This window comes from Protopterus annectens, chromosome 8.part0 (genome assembly GCF_019279795.1).
Source record: "Protopterus annectens isolate FY-2018-M chromosome 8.part0, PAN1.0, whole genome shotgun sequence".
Taxonomy (NCBI): Eukaryota; Metazoa; Chordata; order Ceratodontiformes; family Protopteridae; genus Protopterus; species Protopterus annectens.
The window spans coordinates 479317935-479340580 of NC_056741.1; the positions used below are offsets into that span (position 1 = coordinate 479317935).

Below are 22646 nucleotides of genomic sequence, written 5' to 3' on the forward strand. Positions count from 1 at the left end.
TGCCAAGACACTGAAAAACAGAGATGCTCCATCGCCGCCATGCTCAGGCAAGAAATGCTGAGCCACAGGGCCCTCCCTCCTTCCATTCCTGATGTCAGCCAAATGTGCCAACACCCATATCCTTGCCATCCTTTTTGCTATGTACCATCAAATAGTCTCACACCCACAACCCAAAATATAAACAACTCCACAAGATTTACAATTAAATTTATTACTTGCCACATATTTTCGGCCATTAATAATGGATCCTGACAAATTACAAATTTTACTGCATATACTACAGCTATCATATGGGAATTACCCTACATGCTTGGAAGTAGATAGTCCAGTTCTAACTGGTCTGTTAAGTAATGCTTTTAAATTACAATAATGACTGAAAAAAGAAGTCACTCTCTCAGGAAAAATTGTACTTAAAAACTCATCTGAGACAACCATAGGCCATAAGTCCTTACCTATTCTCATTAAGGATTCAGAAAAGGGACTATACCTAGTAACATAAAATAACCTATCATCCTCCTCCTTACTGTTCTTATTTCCCCCAGTTAGAAAAAGGACCACTTTGAACAAACTTCTTCCCTCTACTCCCACATTCTGCCGTTTTCCTTGGTCTGCCAAATACATCATTAGAATACCCCCTACAGGCGACCCTGTGCTCCACCTCCATCAAATACGGGTCCCGCAAATTATCATCAGAGATATTCATAAATACCCGTCTGAATTCTCCAAAGGACAGAGATTCAGTGAGATGGGGAGGATGCATGCTTGAAGCATGCAAAAAGCTATTAACAACCATGAGTTTTCGATATGGCCTAAATTGAACTACCTATTTTTCATCCAAAAAAAAAAAAAAACCAGATCCAAAAAATTAATGGCCTCAAACTCCACCTGATAACTAAATCTCAAACTATATGAGGGTTGTTATTCAGACACTCAAAAAGTGTTTACAAACTCCTCAATGGTACCCCTACAGACAAAAAGCAAGTCATCTATGAATCGCTTCTAGATGACCACCTTATTCTTGAAATAATCCATCACATAGATGAATTGTGTCTCAAATTCTCCCCATATATAACATGGCGTATGAGGGAGCAAATGAAGCTCCCATTGCCATACCTCTCTTTTGCAAATAGATTTTTCCATCAAAAATAAAATAATTATGGGAGATACTAAACTCTAGCAATTCCAAAACATAAGAGGTCCGAGAGCCTTCCCCTACTACCTTAGCAACAGCTTCTAAACCCCATCATAAGCTGATATTGGTATACCGCACCGACACATCCATGGTAACCCAAAATAATCACTTGTATTTAAGAACTGTTGGTTATGTGGAAAGTTATCCCTTGAAGGCAAAAGGCCGAGGTACCAGAAGAATAAAACACTGCATTGGCTTCCTGTGTTGTTTATTAAAAATTAATGTTTTCTGGAAGTATACAATTTGTTTTTCACATCTGCAAGGGGAATAAAGATAAAACCAAAACAGATGGCAATTAGTATAAGTAGGAGCACAAACTGTAACATGCTCCTCACATGGATAGCCTTAATTTTAGGTTATTTAATACTTGTGGGTATAGCTTTTGATTTGGGGCACTTGTTCCTATCAGGCGGAAGATGTACACAGTTTTGTGTGTTTTAAGTTAATAGGTTCTTGTGTGTGTGTGTGTGTGTGGATTTTCATTAAAATAAAACTAAAATGTGAAAAGGTTCAAATGGACATGACAAGAAACATCTGTATAAAGGACCATCTTGTCAAACGGTGAGTGTATGTAACGCAAAACCTGGAAATATACATTTAAAAAGCTGTCATGTGTAATAGGTGAGAATAGTGTAGCCATTATGATAAGTTAATAAACCTATTATTTTGGAATGTGAATGGCCTCAAATGTATAGGCAAAAAGGTAAATGTATTGAATTATATTAAGAAATGCAGAGTACAAATAGAAATGCTACAGGAAACACATTTGGAAAGAAGTGAGCAAGTGACTTTCATAAAGAAGGGATTTCAGGATGGATATTCATCAGAATATCAGGGCAAAGGGAAAGGGAGAGTACTTATACTAATCAGTACAGGAGCTCCAATAGTGATAGAAGAGGAAAACAAGATAGTAATGGTAGACTCATGGTAGGAAGTAGGGAGGAGGATTACACTGGCATGTATTTATATTCCATTGAAAACTAATATTATGGAGCTTAAGTACATTTTGGCAGAAGTCAGCTTTCGTCTGGGATTGGAACTTCATTTGCAGCAGTGAGGATTTATCTAAGGGACCTAGAAGGGAGAAAATAACAAAAGAGGTTAAATTTCTGAACAAATTTATGAAAATATTTGGTATGGAAGATGTAAGTTCAGTAGTAGGAACTCTGAGAGAATTTACATATTATTCCCCAAGGTACAATAACTGGACTAGACATAAATTATATTTCACAGGAACATGTGGACAAACATCCAGTAACTATTTCAGATCATGTGCCAATAAAAACTAGGGTAAAAATCCATGATATTGAAGTAAAAATGGGGCACTGGCACTTCCCCACCTAGCTATTAAAAATTAATTTAAGGAATGGGTTGTGAAAATTACTTGAGAGTTATTAGTAAAGATAGATGTTGAGAAGTAACAAGAATTATTTAGGGCTGACAAAGGTTCAGGTATTGCAGAGTAGGGGAATTCTCTCAGAACCAGCACAAACGTTACTGCAGAGTGCTAAAGAGAAAATAAGGGAGTATTTGGATAATATGCATGAGTTTAGAAAGATTGCTGTTAAGCAACTGTTTTATAATAACTCCAGAGCCCAAAAATTCTTAATACAACGACTTAGGCAATGGAAAATGAAAAGTGTTGTTGCCAAACGTAGGAAGCCTATAACAAGAAAAATAACCAAAGATCCTGTAGAGGTATTACATATTTCTGAAATTTTATGAAAACTTGTATAAAGCAGGCAGATGTGGAAGTCAAGAAATACCACAATTGGAAATATTTGTGGAAGACTTTTAGTATGCCAGGATTAGAGGTAGATGAGCCTGAACAATTAACAGTTAAGATGGCAGGAGATGAGATAAAAACAGTGGTGTATTAATCAATCTGCAGGAAAGTCATCAGAAATAGGTGGTATTACTGTGGCAGTCTAGAAACTAGGCGGGAATAAAGTAATAAAGATCTGGGAGGATTTACTTAACAGTATTTTAAAAGGAGGGGAAGAACAAACATCCCAGAAGAAAGCTGTGGTGACTGTGATACCTCAAGACGGTAAAGTACCCATCAATCCCAGCTTCATACAGGCCCATTTCAATTTTAAACCATGATTATAAAGAGTTTATGCATATAATACCTAAAAGATTAGGAAAGGTCTTGACAAAATTGATAGATATGGATCAATATTGTTTTGTGGAGGGGGGGCAAACATTCAGCAACATTAATAGAGCAATGATGATCCAGAGTGAAGCAGAATGTAGGAAAAATACCACTGTTGTTGTTTGATCTTGATGCAGGGAAGGCATTCAACAGAGTAAGCTGAAATTAGGGGAACAGAGAATAAGCAAAATGGGTTTAGAATTTACTGAAAAAAACTGACAATGGACCAAGATATTGGGAGCAAACAACTAGAGAGCAAAAGGTAATACAATGGGAAGAATCCAGGAAGACGTGGACTGCAGGCTAAAGACTACCTTCCCTGTCAGGGATTGATATCAGAATATAGGCATATAGAAAGGGGTTGGGGAATCCTAAGTGAAAGATTTGCTTAGGTAGTGTTTTTAGTTGAATCTAGAACAGAAGCTGCTGTTAAAATAATAATTAGTAGGCCATATAAAATATCACGTAACTGTAGGAATCTATCAAAGGTGATTAGAAAATATTAGGAAGAGAGATATGATAAGCAATTCACAATGAAGCAATTATAGGATGTGTATGGCTCCCAGATATGTAACATAGTCTAGAAGATTTAGGATTTTTGCTTTGCATTGGTATTTTTATACCCCAAGCAGACTCAAAGAATTTTTCTTACGGTAAATGGCACATGTTGGAGGTGTGATGGGAAAAGAGAGGTAACTGCGAACATAAGTTTTGAGAGTGTAATGAGTTGGCAAGTTTTAACATTTCCCTGCAGGGTACTCTGTCAGAAATATTGGGCGAGCAAATGGATGTAACTAAGGAAATAATTTTTTTTTAAGCAGGAATGCAGGATCCATATTGTTTAAACATAATAAGGCCTTGTTATGTTAAAGTCTGGTGGCTGCCAAAAAAGCAATTACTAGAAAATAGAAATCAAAGTCTAAGCCAACTGTATTTGAAGTAGTGAATATTGTAACAGATAAAAGAACTGGGAATGGGATCTTTAGAAAATGGTAGGAGGAAATTGCATAGCAAAATGGAAATTGTGGAAACAATACATGGAGTAATGTTTTGATGGAGGACTGAGGTTTAATGGAAGACAGAAACTGAGCAATTTATGTAATGTTAGATTAAGTATTGTTTTATAAAAGAATGTAAGTGATGTATGTTTGTGACTGTGAAAATGTAAACATAGTTTTTCTTTTTATATGAATGTATGTTTTCCTATGTCTTAAGTGACATTTCAGTAAACGTATTAAAAAAAAAAAAAAAAAAAGAGCCAGACCTTTGGTGAGCATGCTGCCATATGTATTTAAGCTTCTGGCACCACTGCCATCAGAAAGGAAGTTCAGTTTGTGACTGGATCAGTGTACATACTGCCAGGGCTGGCCTTGTGCATAGGCAAACTAGATAGCTGCCTAGCGTACAGTGATTGCAGGGGTGCTCTTTTCCTATTGATTTATTGTTGGAGCATTATTTCTTTGTCCAGTTAACGTGACATTCACCTCTTGTCAAGTTTAAATGTTGCAAAGTCATGGAAGTACAGACCTCTCAATGTTCAAATGAAGCAATTTTTTTTTTTTATATATAATGAAATGAGAAAATGATGTAAAATCGGGAATATACTGCAGAGATTGAGAAGTGACACAGTGCTGCTTGTTCCTGTTTGTGAAATAACGCTGGCATTTATCAACTGGATACTTTTTGGTAATATTTCTGGATTTGTGTGGATAGTGTTAGAGAGGAATGGCACTGTGGGGAGAAATGTTACTACTGGTTTTTATAGTAGCACTGGCAGTGATGAACCAGCTATTTAACAATATTTCTCTGGCTCAGTGGTGTGTGGAGCAACTTGATTGGAATATTTTATCCTGTGGCAACTTGTTTGTATGGAGCATGGAGAAGGCCTCTCAACCATCCCTGTTTTAGAGGAATATTCCTATTTTCAGCTTGATTTTTTACCCCTTTACAGGATGTCCCTATTTTTTGAGGTATGTTCTTATTTTCAGGCTTGCCCTTCACACAATTTTCTGAATTACCCCTTGTAACGTGACAGTTTAAAGATTTTACACACACACTCTCTCTCTGATAATGTGCTTATTTTATTCTAACATTTTTGTCACTCTATTTTTTGAACATTTGTTTGAGTAGTATCTCGCATTCATACTGAAAGTGGGAACAGTTGTGTCCTATTTGTTCAGATTTTATGCTAGATAGATGCCCAGATTTTTAGCTGGATGTACCTTTGTTATAAGGGCCTTTGTTCCTATTTTCAATGTCTGTGACTGAAAGGTAGGTTGTGGAGACACTGTAGCTATAACTGGCCCTCTTTGTTATTCAGTTTAAACAGTCACTGTCTGGCTTTGTAGAACTGGTATGTATTTGTGAGAAGTAACATGGACTGCTTAACTGGACACCTGATATGCAGAGGCAGAGTAACTGTTTATTTGTAACAAAGGTGAAACATATTACTAGATCATTCTCTTTTATCACAATCAGATGCCCGACCTGTACATAGAAGTGGTTATAACTGCTTGGCCAGGCCTGCCTGCCTGGATGAAAGTAACTGACCCAGTTTTCATTTGCTCAGTTTAACAGTCATCTTTCTAAAAAAAAAAAAAAAAAAAAAAATAAATGATGACAGAATACCCAAACCTTCAGAACTTTTGGGGTCTGGTGGCCCCAACACACAAAGCTGCGCAAGTCGATTTTGACATGGGCTTAGTAATCTCCTCTGCCCTAAACCCCACCTAATCTAAAACCAGCCTTGCTCATATGTGTATACAAAAGGTTGCTGTACTTGTGGGTGAGGGCTGGGGATGATGTCTATTCCTCCCAGACCTCAGACATCAGTTGTGATGGTCTGGGAACATTATGATCACTATTTCTTTAACTTTCCTCACAAACTTCAGAGGAGTGCATGATGGGTCACTGTAGCTTGTATAGGTACACTCTACTCTCTCTAGTAGTAACACGTTTGAAATATTATGTTTACCGTTTTTTTTCATTTCCTTACAATCGAGCATTTGATGCCTATACAGGTGGGTGTATAAATAAGTGTGCTGTTTATGTATGACTGACAGCAAATATGTTGTGTTCTGTTTGTTTTTTTAAGTTTCACGTTAGTCTGACATCAGTAGAGTACACGAAAGGTAGCTATATTTTGGGGGACAGAGAGTAAAGTCATGTTTTATATAAATATGACAACAGCAGCAACTTGCAATATGACTGTGTGCCTTAATTTTAATCCCACATTAATATTGGGAGGATGCACAAAGTGAGAAATTATTTTGAGGTTGGGGGGGGGTACTGTTCCCAGATATGATATATGTATCACAAACATTTGTCTTCTCATTTTCTTGTGACTTGGTGTTTGGTTAGCATTGTACATTGAAAGTAGGATCCATTTTATTTCTTCCTTAAAATAAAAAGTAAGATAGATTTTTTTTTTTCTGTTTAAATGATTATTGTTCAGGCCATAATTCGATCAAAGGTTAGGAAAAAAGCTCTAATATGCACCTCAAAATCTGTATCTCTATGGCTTCTGGGTGCCTAGAAGCCCCAAGACTGCCAACTTAATTTAGTTATTACAAGGTACTCTTGGGCAGTTAGGTTGTGTTGAAAGGAGCAAGAAAAGCAAAACTGAAGAGTAAAACTGAATTTCTTCCTTTGCTCATAATTTTTCTTAAGATAATCGTTGTATGATAAACATTGTTCTAGACTCAGAAATATACCTCAGAGCATCTAGAACCCCCTTAGCTTCTGGAAATCTAGAGGGCCCAAGACCTCTAGCCTAATACAGTTATTTCCACTGCAGTTATTACAGTGTAGTATTGGTCAGAATGTGCTGAATGGATACAGGAAAAAACAAAGTTAAAGACTAAAACTAAATATCTTTGATTATGTTTTTGTTCAGGCAATCAATGGATAAAAAAGGTTGTTTAAAAAACTCTAAAATGCACCTCAGATAATCTAGAACCCAATGGCTTCTGGGGGCCTTATGGTCCCTAACCTCCACCTTAAATCAATTGTTTCTGCTGCAGTCTTGCTTAGATAGAACATGTTAAATGAATGAATCACTGTAGGGAAAAAACTGAGGAGTAATATAAACTGTGAGAAAAAGGGAGGAAAAAAAAGTAATCTGGAGCATGAGTAACCCAGATGGATTGGGCAGTGGGGGGGGGGGGGTACCATGGAGCCTTTACATCTAGGGTGCCAGTTTATCTAAGGCCAGCCCTGATCTGTAGGATGCGACTGGGATATGTGATGCTCTGATATATCCGTACGGCCTCCCCTTTCATGGGAAAACATGACTTTCGCCCATGCTACCCCCTCTGTTCCTGGCAGCTGTCCAGTTGTGAGGCTGCTATTCTCACCTCTGTTATCAGCCATGTTGTCCAGATAAAATGTGTATGCCTGTAGAATACTACATGACAGAGTAAAAAGTCTTTCAGCTTTTCCTGGCTAGGGGTTGCCACAACAGAACTCTGGTCCGCTAATGATTGGTAGTGGATTTTTACAGTGCCAAGTTGCCAGCCTGACGACCAACCTTCAAAGAAGGCACACCAATTCACGCACGCACCTACCTGCATGTCTTTTCATCACTTGACCATGGGGAGGACATGCAGACTCCACACAGAAGGTGCTCCAGCCGAGAATCGAACGGGAGAACCTCTTGCTGTGAGGCGACAACGCTAACCGCTGCACCACCGCGACCATGTATTGATTTTGATAGTGATCATCTTTACTGTTAGAATGACTTCTGCTCTGACAGATGGTCACTGCAGTCATCCCTCTTAAATATTACTTCTCAGCATTGAGTGACAAGTCTACAACAGCTGAACTGCAGTTTGAGATTCCAATAGCATAACTTGTGAATTGAATTTCTTTGCAGGTGCCAGTCAAGAAGAGGAGCATGAAGGATTTCAAGGGATGTTTTCTTAAGTGATGAATGAGTAGGCTATTAAGGCTCAGCAGATTCCTAGCAAAAACAAGAACTCCCGTGCTAGAACTTGTACATTTGGAAGTACAGCCATCATTCAGTAGTTGTCAGTTTATTTTTCTATACTGATCAAAGTTGAAGAGAAGACTGCAATAAACTAAAATGGGAGGCTCTCTACTTGACAGCTGGCTGCAAATAGCCATCCAGTACATTCTTCATTCCTACCCCTAACCATTAGGTGTCAGATTGTACTACAGGAGGTAACAGGCACTAGGGTGTACAGTTTTTTGTTTGCTTATTTATTTATGTATTTATTTAGTTAGTAATTATCTGGGAAAATGAACTGGTCCTTTTCACACACAACTCGGACTACAAGATCAAGGGTAAATGTTGTACATATTTACAGTTAGTATAGCCAATAATCTAGCATGTTTTGGGACATTGGAGGAAAGTGGAGTACCCAGAGAAAAGCCACACATACATAGGGATATGCTGAGCCTTTGAACTGTGACCAGAGATCAGGATTGAACCTCAGACTCTGGAGCTGTATGGCAGAAACTTTAGTCAATAAGCCACCATATTACCCCTTCAGCTTGGGCTAGAACAATCCATTGTTGAATAAAAATGGAAAACTCTTTACAGCAGTAATAACCCATTTGAACTGTCACTTTAGCATTTTGGTTGTGACAAAAACATCCTTTCATTCTATCCTCTGAGACACCAATCACAAATTTGTTCTGCCTGCTGACATAGTTATCAACATTCAGGTCCAGGTGCTAACAGAACTTGATACTGACTTACATTCACTGGTATGTTATTCTGTAGTCAGACTTTTGTGTTTTTATAGTATTAGAGTGTAAAGTAATGGATAAGGTCAAACAGCATGTTTCTCTCAGGTTGGTAGTCTGGCCCACCAATCAATGTGGTCACCAGTGACATTTTCTTAACATGGCTTAAAAGCTGATGTAATGGCTCATATGGGAACATATACAGACTTGAGAGTATTGCAAGTATTATTCTATCAGTCTGCGTTGCTAAAAGTGTGGTCTGTGAAACAGCATAGTAACTTTTTGTGACCTGAATGAGATACTTTGACTGCTCATTTAGTAGCTAGATAAGTGGAAATTGCTTTTTATGGAAGTATTCACAAACACCAAGAGAGCACAAAAGTAAGAAGGTGTGAGCAAAGAGATGTCAAGACTGATATAGGTGTGTCATTTTGAATCAAGAGTTGTTGAATACAGATGATCTACCACTAACTGTGCTGTATGCTGGAATAGTTATGATTAAATATAATTGGGTGTGAAATAAGGTCCTGATTGGTTTTGTGAGGAAAGTAATCAACCAGTAAAGACAGGGGAGCTGAAAGCAGTAATCACAGCCAGAGAATGTATCCAGGGTAAACATCAGCACAGTGCAGCATACAAGGGAGAGCAGCAGACTGTCCACTAATGTTTTTTTTTTTTTTTGGTTCTTGTCTACAAGGCCATGCCATTGAGGCTGGCTGGTTCCTTCTCCAGCAAGCCATTAGGAAACAGAACCCAGAGCTCAAAAAGACAGCAATTGAGAAGTTCATGCTTCTTCCTTTCAAATCAGGCTGGGATGAGAAGAATGGCGGCCTCTTCTACTTCCTGGATGCAGATGGGCATTGCCCCACTCAGGTAAGAACACCCTATAACATGAAAGTTTCTGAGGTGACATTGAGGATGTTGGAGCAGTTGGGCTGGGGGGGGGGTATATTTTGTTATGTCTTAGCAATAATCAGAAGTGTATTTTTTCAGTTACTAGGCAATGTAATTGTTGCTATGTTACCATTAAGATAGGGTGACCACCCATGTTGTTGTTTGCCCAGGACTGAATAAAGGTTTGAAAAGGTCAACACACTTTTTGGAGGGGAGGCAAACACAGTTTTGCTAAGTGCTGCCAGGTATGTTTTTGTCACTAATTAGGGGATTCATATGTCATGAAGGTGGCAATTGTCTTTCCAACTCCTGTCCCTCAGTTGGTGGTGTTTTCTTACTTTAGGCAAATATACCACATGTCTTTGACATTCTTTTTTTTTCTTCTTTTTTTTCGTTTTTAAATTTTATTTTATTAGCTCTAGATGTATTACTGCCCAGCTCAGCTTTGCTTAATGATGAATAGTGCTATATGGGATTCCGGTTTCCACTATGCCCATTTGCTCTTTTTGCAGAGCTGTGGATCTTGCCTCTCTCTTTTTTTTTTTTCTGGCTGTCCTCCTTTTCTTCATTAATGCATTTGTTGACATGAAATTGATTTGACTAGATTTCATTTGATATGCTGGCAGCACAACAGGAATTGTTTTGCTGTGACTTATGATGTCATCCTCTGGTTGACCTAAGAGAGTGATCTCATTTGTGAAGGGCTGCCAATAACTCATGATTGCCTCCTGTTGATATGCATTCTGTATGCCTGTCTGATTCTACAGTTACTTTACTATGTTAACTAGCATAACCGGAGCTAATGCTGTTTTCGTCTACATTGTACTTACAGCTCTGAAAGATCAGTATGTAGTACTGCAAGTAGACAGTTTGCTTAGGAGAGTGGTATGAGTAACTCCTGAAATTTAGATGCTTTCATTTCCTGAATGTAAATGATTTTTGACTTCTATGGCATACAGAATTTCCTTTGGATTCTGCTGTTATTTCCTATAAGTCTGCAGTGTGTCTATGCTTATTTAGCAGAATCTCTTGTTTGCCAGTTCTTCCAGTCCTGCTATACCATGGCATGTGATAGCTGATTTGTTTCAGCCTGTGTTCTTTCAGGGTCTGCTTCTGGTGTTGCCTTTTCTGATGCAGTATTTATTTTTAATTCATGTACTGTCACCTTAGAACAAGTTGTCTGCTATGTCTCCATAGTTTGGGAGTAATCTGTTTATGATTCAGTGAGAGGGACACCTGAAATGGTCTTTCCATGTTTACCTAAATTAAATCTGTAACCTCAAACTATGCTTGTGATTTTTACTCCCCTAGCATTTGTTGTCATACATTTTCATTTTTATGTATTAGTCTTAAACTGCTGAATATTTATTTATTTATTTCAATTCGTATTTTCATGTTACCATAATTTGATTGCTTGTTTTTTTTATTAATTGTGTTAGTATTTTATTTCTATTTCTTTTATTTATTGCTTAAATGTATATTTGAACATGGTATTACAAGATGATAATGTCAGTAATGGTCAACCAACTTACACGACAATAGGACTGCTTGTGAGCAGTCATGATGACTCGTATCTGCACCTAATGGACAGGATGAGAAAGTGGATATGATATAAAAAAAACTCCCTTCCCCCATGGTGTGATGGCATTAAAAATCCTGATTTCCCTTCTTTAATTGGTGAATGATGAATTACTTCATTCCGAGGTCACCAGTGGACAACCTAAAATACAAGCATAAACTACTAACATTCACAGAAGCCAGAGAGGTATGCGTATTATACTCATAGATACATTTAACTTATTTTGTCATGATTAAGCATATTGTGATGTACTGATGTAGTACAGATTGACAGGATACATGCGGACTGTGTGTGCCTGTAATTTGTTTTGAATCATCAGCTTGCTTTGTAGTCCATATTAAAGACATCCTTGCTGTATGGCTGTCAGTGAATTTCTGCATTCATTGCTACAAAGTGAATGTCTTGTGTAATATTAGAAGGCTTGTGGGTATCACAGCTATATGAAACTTTTGAAGATCTACTAAATGGCAAGTTTAAGCTGACCCCCCCCCCCCCCCCAAAAAAAAAAATTATTCAGCATTTTCAAGGTTTGGCTACTCTCTCAATTCAGATTATACCATCAGAACATGAGCTCTAATAATAGGTGGTAACATAATAATAAAAATAATAAAAACAATACTTTTGTGAACCTCAAATTGTTCAGCCTGCACCTCAAAAGAGATCAAGAAGTAAACATCCCTAAAAATGCAAAGCTCTTCATGCTCTGTGTCCGTTTCTGTTGAGCAGTGTTGGCAAACCCATTTTTATCCTAAGTGCCAACACAGCCATACTGGATCTCTTAACATTAGAGTTATAATTTGATTTAGAATGTAATAGCAACTCAAACTAATTGGGCTGTGCTTGGGTTAAGCCTTTTAAAACAGTCCGTGAACGTGGTATATCAAAATGGAGCTCCCTTTACACAGTTGTTACAGTGCATAATCTCTTGCTTAGCATTATTTGAAGTCTTAATTATGTTCCGTCTTTGTGTCTCTCTTCTAAAATTATAAATGGGTTTGAAGCTGCTTTCCTTCCAGTGAAAAATTATTTTAGTCTTTGTTGGATTTTTAATTTAGAAACCAAAATTATACTCCTGCCAATACACAAACATTGAAACAGAAATTCCTTTCCACACCCCCTCCATACATACACACACACACACACACACACACACACACACACACACACACACACACACACACACACACACACACAGACACACACACAGATGAATAGATAGATGCACACACATATACATACATGTTTACTTTGGAAGCTCGAAGTTTCAAAACTTCGAACTTCTTATGGCCGAGACCATAAGATCGAAGTTCTAAAACTACATGGCTTAAATGGAGATTGCTGTAAAGCACAGAATTGGAAATTTTTCATTCTCTTCACTGTAGTGCAATCATGGAGTTGGCATATTTAATTAGCAGGGGGTGTGAGGGGTGCAGGGGGTTTCTCTCCCCCCCCCCCCGCATAAACATAAAAAAAATTGGTTTCATTTTTTTTCATTGACATTTCAAACTTTCAAAACTTCGATGTTATTGTCGCGACCATATGAAGTTCAAAGTTTTGAAAGTGATAACTTCCAAAGTAGATCCACACACACACACACACACACACACACACACACACACACACTGTATATATTTGCAACATCTGTAAAATAAACTGTTTGGAAGGTGTGAAGTTAACATTTTGCTTCTTTTCCATCTTGTTATACAGCTTGAGTGGAACATGAAGCTGTGGTGGCCCCATAGTGAAGCACTGATCGCTTTCCTTATGGCTTACCATGAAACCAAGGACCCCAAGCTGCTGGATCACTTCCGAACAACATTCGACTACACATTTTCCCATGTGAGTATCTTTTCACTATATTAGTTAATCCTTGCTCATCACCTGTATCTTCTTTCACAACTGCAATTGTATATCTGTTCATATTTTTTTTCCTGTTTGTTGATCAGGTAAGCCCAATGGACATAACTGCTGCTCCTTATCAGGGGCGACCCAGGTGCACTGTCTGGTTCTGACTTGCTTAGAGTGACACAACAGGCAAAAGGAGATGGAAAGAATCAAACCCTGTACCTGAGCACAAGAAGTAACTACAGCTCAGGGTTTTAATACTCTGGACTTACTGCCAGACCACGTTTGTTTCATTAGTGCCATAAGCTTCATACGCCTACAGCATAGAAATACGTACATGTTTTCAGAAACATGTATGCCTTAAGTGACCAGTGGTTCTGTATGTGAAACTAATAGATAGAGGCAGCTCCTAAATGCTTTATCCCATGCATAGGTCACCTTAAATTATCTATGGTATGATCCCATTTATTCTCATTGTGGGTAATATAGAATTATCGACCATGGGGCGTGTAAGGCCAGTCTATAACCAAATGGGATAGGTTATTTCAAGCACAAAAGGGAAATTGGCTAGGTTTAAAATGGCCCGTAAAGCCAGCTAGCCTAGTACTTTAACTGTGAACCTATGGACTTTTTGCTTCCACCATCAGTATTTCTTTAATCCCATTAAACATACCAGTGCTGATGTTCATTTTTTTTTCCTTTATTTATTTTATTTATTTATTTGCTTTTGTTAACCAGGAAAGTCCACTGGGCTAGTGTGAGCCCATTTTCAGTGGAGGCCGGGGGAGAAAAGCTCCAAAAACATTGTGCATAATAAAGAATTTGTTTAGAAAGTTAATAGCTTTTAACAATATACAAGAGTAACGACATAAGAGTCGGAAGTAACATAGACAATGTATGGCTATATTTTATGGATGACTTGGATGCTTAGCAAGGTATTCAGTATAGCAGACAGATTGTAAGAATCTACACATACACAACTTTTTACACATCATGTGAGGCAGGATGAGGCACACTGTGCTGTAATTAAGGGTGAGTACTACCATGTGAGGCAGGGTGAGGCACACTGTGCTGTAATTAAGGGTGAGTGCACAATAGGGAGAGTGAAGAAGAGTATGGATATCTGAGAGATGAGTCAAGTCAGGAATCAGATTACTGAGGAATTGGGGATAATGCAAGGGCATAGCCATTGAGAGGAGAGAGGTTGGTGAAGTGGTATTTTAAATGACGGGGCATTATTTATAGTCCAGAGAGAAGGTGGAAGGGCATTCCAGAGTTTAGCTACAGTGAGAGAGTAAAGGTATTGGCCTGCAGGGAGTTTTGGTCTCTTAACGTGGATAAGTGATTGATTTTCAGGTCTTAGAGGTTGGTTTGGTTGATAAAGAGTCAGAAGTGAAGCAACGGCTGGGCATTTGGAGGAATTATAGATAAATGTGTGTGCTGTAGATAGTTGTATGTATGTGAGGTATTGTGGGAGTTCTAGCCAATTCAGGGATTGTAATGAGTCACAGTAATGGGAAGAATGCTTTGCCCTGGTCACAAATTTAGCAATTTTGTTATAGTAGCTATCCATTTTAGTTTTAAATGAGGATTGGATGTTAGAATGGGGGCACCATAGAGGAGGGAAGGTAGGAGAAAAGTTTGGGCGAGTGTTTTTCTAGTAGAGCAGTTTAAAAAGTGTTTGTCAGTAGAGGGTACCATGTTTTTGGTGTGTTTTTTTTATGGTGTTATGGATGTATTGGACAAAGGTTAAGTTGTCTTCTAAGGTTATGCCAAGTAACTTGGTATGGGAAACTACCTCTAAGGCAGTCTTCTTGGAGGAGAAAATGATGAATTCAGATTTATTAATAGTGGTACTTTTTTGGGTGTAAAGAGCAAGAGTTTGGTTTTATTTGGGTTGAGGTCGAAGTGATTATTTGTCATCCAGGTTTTGGTAATGGAGAAACCATTCTGGGTGATGGTCAGAAGTTCAGTTTCAGAGTTACCAGAGCAGATAATAGAATCCTCTGCGTATTGAATTACAGATCCATGAGGGAGAGCAGAGTGAAAGTCATTAATGAAAATACTGAACAGGAGGGGGCCTAAGATGGATCCTTGGGGAACTCTGGTGGAAGTAATGAGAAAAGGAGAGAAGGAGTGTAACCATTTGGTGGATTGTTGTCTGTTTGTGATGTAACTGGTAAACCAGTTAAGGATGGGAGTGGACAAGCCTTGGTGTAAGAGCTTGGAAAAGAGGAGAGGATGGGAGATGGTGTTGAAAGCATTAGAGAGATCAAGAAAGAGTGCAGAGAAGTTTACCATCATTGCGGTTGTGGTTAACCGTGTCTAGGAAGGATAGGGGGAGCAGTTGTACTATGGCCATGACGGAAGCAATGCTGAGTTGTGGAAAGTAGTTTGTTATGGGATAGATGATCCATAAGTTGAATTTGAATACAATTTTCCATATTTTTAGAAATAGGAGATAGAATGGTTATGGGGTGGAAATTTGAGATATCTGAATTATTACCACCTTTGTGTAAGGGTATGATGTAAGCTTTCTTCCAAATGGATGGTACATAGGCTTCTTGGATAGCTCTATTTATGAGAATGCTTATGGGGCAGCTGATGGATTTGGCTGACATTTGAAGGTATTTTGGGGGTAAGCTGCCTGGGGCAGTGCTACCAGGTTTGAGTTTTAGCAGGAGTTTAGTAATAGTGGAAGTGGGAATATGAGAGAGAGAAAGTCTGGGGAGAAGGGTTTTCTGGGGTATGGTGTGTTGCAATGGGGTTGCTGTTGTGAGTAGTTTGAGGAAAGGTGGAGGCAAGTTTGGATATGGAGTCTATGAAGTAGGAGTTGAAAAGGGTAGCTAATTCAGCAGGGGTTTTGTCAGGGTTTGGGCAAGGATTGCTTTTAGTGCCAGGGTTTAATAGAGTGGAGACTGAATTCCAGAGCTGTTTTGGGTTATAGTTGTTTTGGAGATGGAGGTAGTACTATTTTTTATCTTTAATAACTGGATGATTTACTTGATTGCGGAGTTGTTTGAAAAGCTGGAGATCTATGGGGTTTTTACTATTATGTCATTTTTTTCCATGCTTGTTCTCTGGTATTCGTACTTTTTTTTTCTCTCTAGAAAGCCAGATTGTGTGATTTCCTTTTATTCTCTTATTCCAGAGGGGGCCATTCTATTGAGTTTACTGAGGAAAGTTGAGTTGAAAAATTCAACTGCTTCATCTAGAGGTAAATATTTTAGAATGCTCCAATTAATTTTACTTAATGTTTCATTGAAGCTTGTAGGGTTAAAGTTAGCTAGCAGTCTAGAGGGTCTGTACTGGTGATTGTATAAGGTTGAGGAGATGGCACATGTTATATAGGTGGGCAGGTGGTCACTGATATTACAGGGTAGAGTTCCTGCTGATGTGATTTTGTTGGGATTGGACAATAAAACCCAGTCAAGTAAGGTGTTATTGTTGCTAGGCCTGGTTATAATAGTAATGAGCTGAGTGAAGTTATAGAGGTTGATGGCAGCATTTGGAGAAGGATTTGTATGATCTAGCCAGTTTGTTGACATCCCCCTAGAATTATAGTTTCACTGTGGATACTGTTTGAGGTCCAGGCTAATATTTCTTCTAGAACACAAACATTGTTGCCAGGTGGGATGTAAATGGCTGTCAAGCACAGACTTTTGAAATCATCCAGTTTTAGCTGTGCTATGATGAGTTCAGTTGCAGAGAATTGGGGATTGGAGTTTGGGTAAGGGATGATGGTGAAAGAGTTAGGGTAGAGAAGAGCAACTCCTCCCCCTTTCTTGTGGGGTCTATCTGACCTTAAGCAGGGGAAACCTGGAGGGAGGAACTCTTTGCCTTTTATATATAGCTTTAGCCATGTCTCGGTTACGGCAGTTATGTTGGGTCTGCAATGGGTTATCCAGGCATGGAATTCTGGAATTTTGTTTCTGATACTTTGTATATTCATAGTAGTGTGCTTTAGGGATTTATGAGGTTTGGGAGGGGGGAAGGCAGATCCTGGGTTGGGGTGGATGTCTCCACATTGGGGAAGTGTGGAGGTGCTGTTTGAATGTTGTTTGTGAAGCAGTTTATGCTTAGAGTTAATTTGAGTTATGGGGAGTGTAGTTTGTAGAGTTTGTTGTGCATGTGATAGGAGTATATCTTTGAAGAATAATAATCTGTTAATGGAGTAAAGAGTAGAAGATATTGTGGAGTAAGAGTTATGTTTGGGAAGCTGGATAGCTGTACAAGAGGTAGTTTTTGGTTCTGTGTGAGTGGGATGGAATGGTGTAAGGTGTAGAAGTAGTATGAGAGACAGTGAAAAAATGGTAATACAGTGAAGTGGATTAGTGGCATTAGTGAATGTATGATGAGTACAGAGGTACCAGAATAGGTTGTGGGGAGAGTAAAGGGTTTCCACTTGTGGAAAGTGGGAATGATTAGTAAAGGCTGACTGTGCTACAGCTGCTAGAGGTGTTTGTTGAGTGAGGTAGGTGGGATGGGTTTACAGAGTGAGGCTTGTGTTGATTGGTTCCTTGAGTATGGGATGGGTTTAGTGTGGGGTTGTGTTGATTTGGTTACTTGAATATGGGTGGGGTATGGTATAAGTGTAATTAATATGGGGGTGGGTGGGAATTGGGGGTGGGGTAGGAGAGTGGAGTGAGCCCAAGCGAAGCGAGGAGGAATGGAGCAGGATGGCCCGATCGGCTTGCAAGGTAAGGAACAAGAAAAAACAGTAAGGTAGATTGGAGTTGGGATGATAGCTTGGAGTGGCAGAAAAGAGAGAAAGGGGAGGTAATATTACTTACTGATATAGGTGTAAGTGGATAAGAAACAATTATTTTATGGATGTTAGCAGGAAGGAAGCAGGAGCTGAATGATTAGGTTTAGATGCAGGGAGAAAGGCTAATTAAAGGCAGGGCTGTCCTTTGTGGAGGAGATAGCAGCTTTGAGTAGCAGAGTGGATGGATAGAACAGCTAGTTCATCTCTGTAATTGTAAAAGGGAGTTTTGCTCTCTGTGAATGCCCCTTTATTTCAATTTAATGACAAACTCTGGTAATTCACTGCCAAGGACCATATAAAGCTGAAAAGGTGCTTAATGAATTCTGAGAGTATTAGGAGAGCTGCAGGGACAAAAATTGCATTGCATTCATTCATTCATTGTATTCAGTCATAGTTACATGTCCTTACAAGTTTGTAGGAAGGTCTCTTAGTGGGGAGCAGTTTATCACTGCAAAAAAATGTGTACACTGGCAAATAAGAGCTCCATATTATCAAAATATTTTAGGAATGGCAACAACTTTTTCACCCTTTGTTTAAATAATAAACAAGTAAAATAAGAAACACAATTGAAATATCTAGCTGGTATAACAGAGGTTAGTATAAAAGCTAATCTTTATTTAAATAGCATTAAAATAAATTAAATAAATAGATAAAGTGCGATTCATCCTACAATCTAGTCATCCAAAAATAACCTTTTGTCTGCTACCTTTTTCTCTTTGCTCTGCTTCTTGGATGATCTCATGCCATTATTATACTTGGCTTATACTGTTGTGGAGGTCATCCTGGTTCTTTGCATGTCTTTTTACCTTCCATGTATCATATTGCATTTTTTTTTTAACTTTCTTTGTTAGCTGCACTATTTTCTCCCTTAAGCTCACCATAGGCCATCCTTTCTAAACAGCTTTAAGCATCAGTTTCATCAGATGTCTTAACTTCCTGCCAGGCTACACAGCCCAGCACTACTGGTATTCAGTAGACTGGCATGCCTTCTTGTTTTTTTAACTTCTTGTTCACAAAGCGTAGCGGGCACAATGTCATCCTTTTTCTTGACACTGAGATGCTGTTCTGAGTGATTGGAATTTGGCTGATGTTCATCGTGTTTCACTGGTGCAGTCATGACTGTAGGGTTCTCCCCTACCGGCAGGCAGCCCTCAGTCGGCCAGAATCCCAAAGTCTGGGTCCGGCGTTGGCTGTTCATCCATGCTGCCTGACGTCAGAGAACCAGGAGTACAAAGCTGACAGCTGATGCCATCTTCTCCAGTCTTTCTTGCCGTGCGGTGATAGCAGTTCGCAAGTGCCAGTCAGCTGACTCCTGACGAATTTTTCTGATATTCTTCGGTCCGAAGACTTTCTTCTCCACTCAAAGCTAAGTACCCCGTTGGGGAAACTTTTTTTTCTTGCTCCACTCCGATGTCAGAGAAAGTTAATGGTTGCGTTTCATGTGGGAAGCAAATACCTCATGGGGATTTTTATTCTTGTTGTGTTCCTTGCTTAGGCTCTGACCACGACGTAGCTAGTTGTCGGTTTTGTGCTAGATTCAATCAACGTACAATTAAGTGAAGGTACAATTTTGCTTTTCATTACTTCGGTAGGCGCTTTAACTACAAAATGTCGTCTGATACGGTCCCGGCTACCGGAGTTCACAAACGTCGCAAGGATAAAGACAGGCCTCCGAGGTCCAAATCTGATGATAGCGCACAAGCGGAGCCAGCTTCAGGTTCGGCCGTCATCCGTGAGGCGCTTTTGCAGCCCCTGTCGTCGGCCATTTCAGAACAGACGGCCGAAACGGACTCTCATGAGGAGCCAACCAGGCCTTTAAATATTTCTGTTGCTGGACCTTCGGACAATGCTCCTTCGGATGGGTCCGGAGCCGCTGTGCAGGTACCGGCTTCCGAAGGGGTTTTCAGGCCTACTCAGCTACTAGTAAAGGCAAAGACAAAGGCAAGGACTCCTTCTAAATCAAAGACTTCAACACAGACCTCTTCTGAACCGGCTCCCAAGTCACAGAAACAGTTACTCAAGATGGCGGAGGATTTACTTACTATGATTAGGGGTTCTCATCCCCCTCCAGACAAAAGGCCAAGGCAGGATGTTTATTATGATTCCTCTGATCAGGCTTCTGTTTCCTCAGTTTCTTCTTCTGATCAGGAATATTCTTTCCCTCCTTATGAGGATTCTGATGCTGAAGAAATCCATTCCTTCAGCTTCTCCCCCTGAGGATTTCTCTTTTGGAGAAACTGCATGAAATGAGGGAACATTTCCACTGGGAAGGACTGGAGTATTCGGAATCCAAGAAAAGACTGAGGGATTTTCTTCTTCTTCCCCAACATAGACCCCTGGCTATTCCTCCTGTTTTGGATATTGTGGATGATGCCTTTTCAGACGCTAACTTAACCCCTGACTCTTTTCCTCCTGCTCCTGTTAAGCCTGATAGATATTACATGGTTCCTGATTCCCATCAGTTTTTATACAAGAATCCTTCTGCTGACCCTGAAACCATTTCTCAGGGTCCTAAGGGAGTTAACGCCGCTTCTGCCAAAAATCCCATTCCTACTGAAAAGGATTCTCGATCCTTAGAAAGATGGGGCAAAAAGGTGTACACTTCTGCTACTTTGTCCATTAGGGCTTTAAACTGTCAGTTTCATATGTTTAAATGCCAGCAATTTCTCTTGTCTGTCTTAAAACAAAAGCTTACTTCCATTTCTGCCTGTGCAGATAAGGAATTACATGACTTATTGCATGCCACTGAACAGGTTGGGAAGCATGGTTTACACTGTGGATTTGATGCCTTGGAGGCTTCTTGTAGGGCTGCGGCCTCTGGAACAGTCATTAGAAGGCATGCATGGCTAAAGGAACAAAATTTACTTGAACAAGTAAAGGCTAAATTATTGGATGCTCCTGTTCAGCATAATGTTTTGTTTGGATCAAAAGCTGAAGAGGTGATTAAAAAGATGGAGGATAAGGCGAAATCCATGCAAACAGTTGAAGATTTCTTACAAGTACAGCCACCTAGATTTAACAGGAATTGGCCTTCAAAAAATTGGTCCTTTCCCACTTCAGACAGGCCTCAGAGGGGTAGATATAGACGCTCCAGAGGGAGGCCTCAAACACAAGCTGCTTATAGACCAAGAAAGTGGACTGCTTCCACCCCTAGGGGAGGAGAGGTCAGGTCACAATCTCAAAGGAAACAAACTCAATGACTCCCTCTGTTGGGCTACAGGAACTTCTTGCCTGGAAGCCCCTCTCAGAGGAAAACTCTCTTTTTTTATCAAAATTGGACTCAAATAACCCAAGACAAGTGGGTTTTGGATGTGGTTTTAAGAGGTTACAAATTCCATTTTCATACCTTGCCAAGGCCAAGCGGATGGCCAGACCTTCCAAAACATCAATGGACGGAGGCCTTAAACCAGGTGGAAGCTCTTTTGGCTATGAATGCCATAGAGCTGGTTCCTCTTTCAGAGATGGGAAAAGGTTTTTACTCGAGGCTCTTTCTAGTCCCAAGGAAGCAAAACTCATGGAGACCCATTCTGGATCTGTCGGTCTTGAACACCTTTCTAGAGATTCCAAAATTCAAGATGCTTACTCTACAGCAGCTACTTCCAATGCTGTCCAAAGATGCATGGATGGTAACTTTGGATTTAAAGGAGGCATATTTACACATTCCCATCAGGCAGGATCGCAGAAAATACCTCCGGTTCAAGGCCGGATCGAGGCACTTTCAATTCTCTACATTGCCCTTTGGATTGTCTATTGCGCCCAGGGTCTTCACCAAATGCCTGGCTCCAGTAGTAGCTTACTGCAGACTCAAGGGAATTCAAATTTACCCTTATCTGGACGATTGTCTAATTCAGGCAGGCAGCATAGATGTCTTACTCCAGCATCTAGAATTTGTACAGAACCTCTTCAAGTTCCTGGGATACTCTGTAAACATAAAAAAGTCAAATTTGACACCATCACAACAGATAAATTTTCTGGGTGCACTTCTAAACACCACAACCTAGATGGCATTTCTGACATCCGAAAAACAATTACAGCTGGCTTCAACTTTCAGAACATTGGCAACTCTAACTCGACTATCTGCAAGGAAATTCCTGCAGGCTTTGGGTTACATGGCCTCCTGCATCCTTCTCATACCATATGCAAGACTACACATGAAAATACAATGGTACCTAAAAAGTGTATGGTCTTGCCACAGTTTAGACATACTGATCTCCGTCCTTCCTTGCCTTCAAAAGGAATTTCTTTGGTGGTCCAGGGCATGTGCTCTAAACAAAGGGGAAACCCTTCCGTCTGCCTCCTGCCACTCAAATTCTAACCACGGACGCCTCGGATTATGCTTGGGGAGCCCATTTTCAGGGCAATTGTTTGCAGGGCCTTTGGACAAAGGATCAGAAGCACCTGCATATCAATTTAAAGGAAATGTTAGCCGTTCAGAAAGCTCTATTGGCCTTCAGGAATCTTTTACAACCAGGACAACTGCTAATACGGACAGACAACACCACAG

The 22646-nt window shown here is 39.6% G+C and overlaps 1 protein-coding gene across 3 annotated transcripts in view; it reads left to right on the top strand.

The window, feature by feature from the left end:
* LOC122808893 (renin binding protein) overlaps positions 1–22646 on the top strand; it is a 1087318-nt gene that overhangs the window by 1018354 nt on the left and 46318 nt on the right. For all 3 annotated transcript variants that reach the window (XM_044080005.1, XM_044080006.1, XM_044080004.1), the window contains 2 exons: positions 9754–9929; positions 13237–13368. In XM_044080005.1, the coding sequence (XP_043935940.1) occupies positions 9754–9929; positions 13237–13368 (308 nt within the window). The remainder of the gene's footprint in view (positions 1–9753; positions 9930–13236; positions 13369–22646) is intronic.